We start from the raw sequence: 3087 nt of genomic DNA, 5'->3' as shown, positions 1-3087 counted from the left end.
AGGTATGTTGCTGTTGGCGACCGCTCTTTATCTTGCTCAGCAGTTGTGCTGCTCTCAGATCGTGTCCGTCAGCAGGCTTAAATGGCTGATGTGGGCTTGCTGTGGTGGCCCAGCTTCTTTTTTGGCATTGTGGTACATGAATTGTGGTGCCCGATGGACAGCCTGGTTCGCTCTGCATGTGGGGTGGCCAGCCCGTGGGCAAGGACCAAGCCTTGGCCACCTTGCCAAGCCCTTGTGCCTCCTGCCCACACCCAGCCCAACCTTTAGTAGCCCTTGGTCCTACCACCTTGGTAAAACACCACCTAAATCCCTCCACCAGCACCGTTCACCTCTGTGGTGGTGGTAGGGGAGAATTTGCCCATGTGCTCCCTGTTAAATAGAGAAAATAATCTTCAACTGCCTGTTGGTGACTTTTTCTTATCTGAAGTTGCTCTCTTCCCCCACGCCACTGCAGGGATACGGCTTCCCGGTGAACCAGCTCTTTGACATGCTGTTGGAGATCCAAGACCAGTATAGTGAAACCCTGCTGAAGAAATGGTCAGGAGTTTTCAGGTAAGAAGCTCTTTAAGCAAGCTCATGAGATGTACCTTACAGAGTAGTTTTGGCCCATAAATAAAATCTTTTGAGAGATTAGTAGCAAGCTCATGTTTAAATTTTGGGCAACAGTAAGCTTCAGCCTGGGCTTTTCTTGGACCAGGGAGAGCCAATTTAAATACAGTTGTGAGGATCCTGTGTGTGGTGAGATCTGTGCAATAAATTGGTGTAGACCAGAGGTTTTACGTCCCAGAGGGATAAAGTTATGGTTTCATTATGGAGCTCACTTTGACAGTCGATGGGTGGAAGGATGCAAAAATCTGGTGTTGCAGTAGTGTTGCTGTGCCCTCGCTCCAGCACTGAGCCACGTGTGTCTCGGGACATTGGTGGCATATCCCGGTGCTGCTGCTGTAAGCAAGTCTGTGAGCTGAGCAGTTGCCCGCAGGTAGGGCACGATATATTATCCAGGGTCCCATGCTGTGCTCGGGACCCACCAGCTCATCCTGTGGTGGTGCTCCAGGACATCCCAGGAGGATTGAAGTGTCTCAGAGCATGGGGCATTGGGAAGAGGTGCTTGGAGGATTGTCAATGCCCTGGTAGCTCAGCCTCTATCTTCGAGTCAGGCAGGACTGAAGCTCACTTGGGCTTTACCAGGGCCAGCTGCTGAAGCTCCAGTCTGGACTAAAGCACTGCTAAACTCTGGTCGTGGCTTTACGCACAATGAAGGCTGGAAGCTGGGAGAGATCCTTGTGTCCGGCTGCAGCAAAGACGATTTCAACAGTCGCAAACGCGGGAAGAAGTTTAGGCCCATGGGGTCATATCTTTGACTGGCACTTACTTCTTAAGAGCTTCCTAACTGAGCTGTAAATCTGCAAAGTTGTGGTTGGTCTGTCGTCACAGAGCTGTCTTTCTAACTTTTCTTTTCTTTTCATAGAAATATACTTGATTCAGATAACTACAGTCCCATCCCAGTGACAAATGAAGAAGTTTATAAGAAAATAGTTGGACAGTTCCCGTTCCAGGATGCAGAACTTGAAAAGGTAATCTTGAAATGGGGAAAGTGGCGCGGCGTGCCTGCTGGTGCAGGAAAACCCGCACCCTTGTTAGTGGTGTTGAGAACTGCGAATGAAAGCGTGAAAAAAACCAACCAACCCAAACCTCCAAACCAAATAAACAACAACAACAAAAAACAAAACAAAACAAGGGAAAAGAACAAATATACTTTCCATGTGATGCACTTCTGGCGTGGATGACAAAAGTGCGTATAGCAATACCTCATTGATTTTGTTTTCAGATCACAGTGTACTACTGCAGCTGAACAGTGCTTGCAGTAGACAAGAGACTAGAAATGTCTGTTTCCATTGGTATTTTATTCCCATTTTATGAACCGTGTTATTGAACTTTATTTGTTTTAATCTCATATTAAAAAAAATAAAAGCCTAACAAAGTGTTATATCTTGGCTTTTGTAGAAGTGTGTGCTTACAAAACCTAAGTGTAGCCAAATTTGACCTAACCAGTGTCCCTTAAAAGCCTGCTTGGCCTTCTGCTCCACGTCTGGCAGCCAGAGCTGCAAGCCTGGTGAACTTAATTAGGACTAGGAGGGGTTTTGATCCAAGTGTTTAGATTTCAGAAAGTCTGCATCCTTCCCCAAAACTGTATCATGGGGTCCAGTTTCTTACTATTATGCTCTGCACCTCCCAGCCGTGAGTGTGCTGTGGGTAAAAGCTGGTTGGAAAAATTTGGTAGAGGACATCTGTTTCCTCTTGGCTTTTGGTGTTGTAAGCAAGTGCTCACCTTGGGCAGCAACTGTGGGAGGTGACCGAGCAAAACGCCTTGTGCATGGTAGGAGATAAAAGTCAAGGAGTTCTCCGACGGGGTTTTTTCATGTGAGTTAGGGAGCTGGGAGAGGGAATGAGGGTCGTGTTGTGCTGCCTGCTCCCTCCTAGCTGCAAGTTTCTTTCCAGCCCGTTTCAGACTCCAAATCCCTTATGCACCCGTGTGCCATTTGTAAGTGATTATCTGGTCTTTCACTTGGCTGAAATGTTTATATAATATACAATAAATGCTGGCTTGTTGTTTCATTGCTGGACTTAGCTAAACACTAGAATTAATTTGACTGCTTGGAACATGTTGCTGGAAAGCGGTCGTCACTCCTGTTAAATATCTGCTCTTTGACTTGAATTCTCTCCTGTATTTTACAGCAGCCGTTTCCAAAGAAGTTCCCCTTTTCTGAGTTTGTGCCTAAAGTTTACAATCAGATTAAGGAATTCATCTACGCCTGTCTGAAGTTTTCAGAAGACCTTCATCTGAGGTAGGGGATGAGTGTGCTAACAGTTGTAATACGGAGGTTTTGTCTGCACTGAAAGGTCTCAGCGGGATTAAAATATGAATTCTCTTCCTCAACCCTTCATGCTGCTCAACTGCTTGGATATACCCTGTCCAGACTGGAAGTGGCTGGTAGACTCCTTGGGGTGGTACCATGCTTCGTGTACAAAGGGCTGGCCAAGTCTTCAAAAATAGCTGCCTCATGGAGGGAAAGATAGCCCAGAACC

At 46.6% G+C, this 3087-nt stretch overlaps 1 protein-coding gene across 1 annotated transcript; it reads left to right on the top strand.

Annotated features, from left to right (window-relative positions):
- Window positions 1-454: 454 nt before the first annotated feature.
- On the top strand, window positions 455-2846 carry LOC103922729 (exocyst complex component 6B-like; the record flags this gene model as incomplete). The annotated part of the gene is made up of 3 exons (XM_009330954.1): window positions 455-552; window positions 1469-1574; window positions 2737-2846. Coding segments are annotated over 3 exons (314 nt in total), but the record flags the coding sequence as incomplete, so codon positions are not given.
- Window positions 2847-3087: the final 241 nt, after the last annotated feature.

This window comes from Pygoscelis adeliae, unplaced genomic scaffold (genome assembly GCF_000699105.1).
Source record: "Pygoscelis adeliae isolate BGI_AS28 unplaced genomic scaffold, ASM69910v1 C11000499, whole genome shotgun sequence".
Taxonomy (NCBI): Eukaryota; Metazoa; Chordata; class Aves; order Sphenisciformes; family Spheniscidae; genus Pygoscelis; species Pygoscelis adeliae.
The sequence above is the reverse complement of the archived record's forward strand: the minus strand, read 5'-3'. Positions and strand labels throughout refer to the sequence as shown.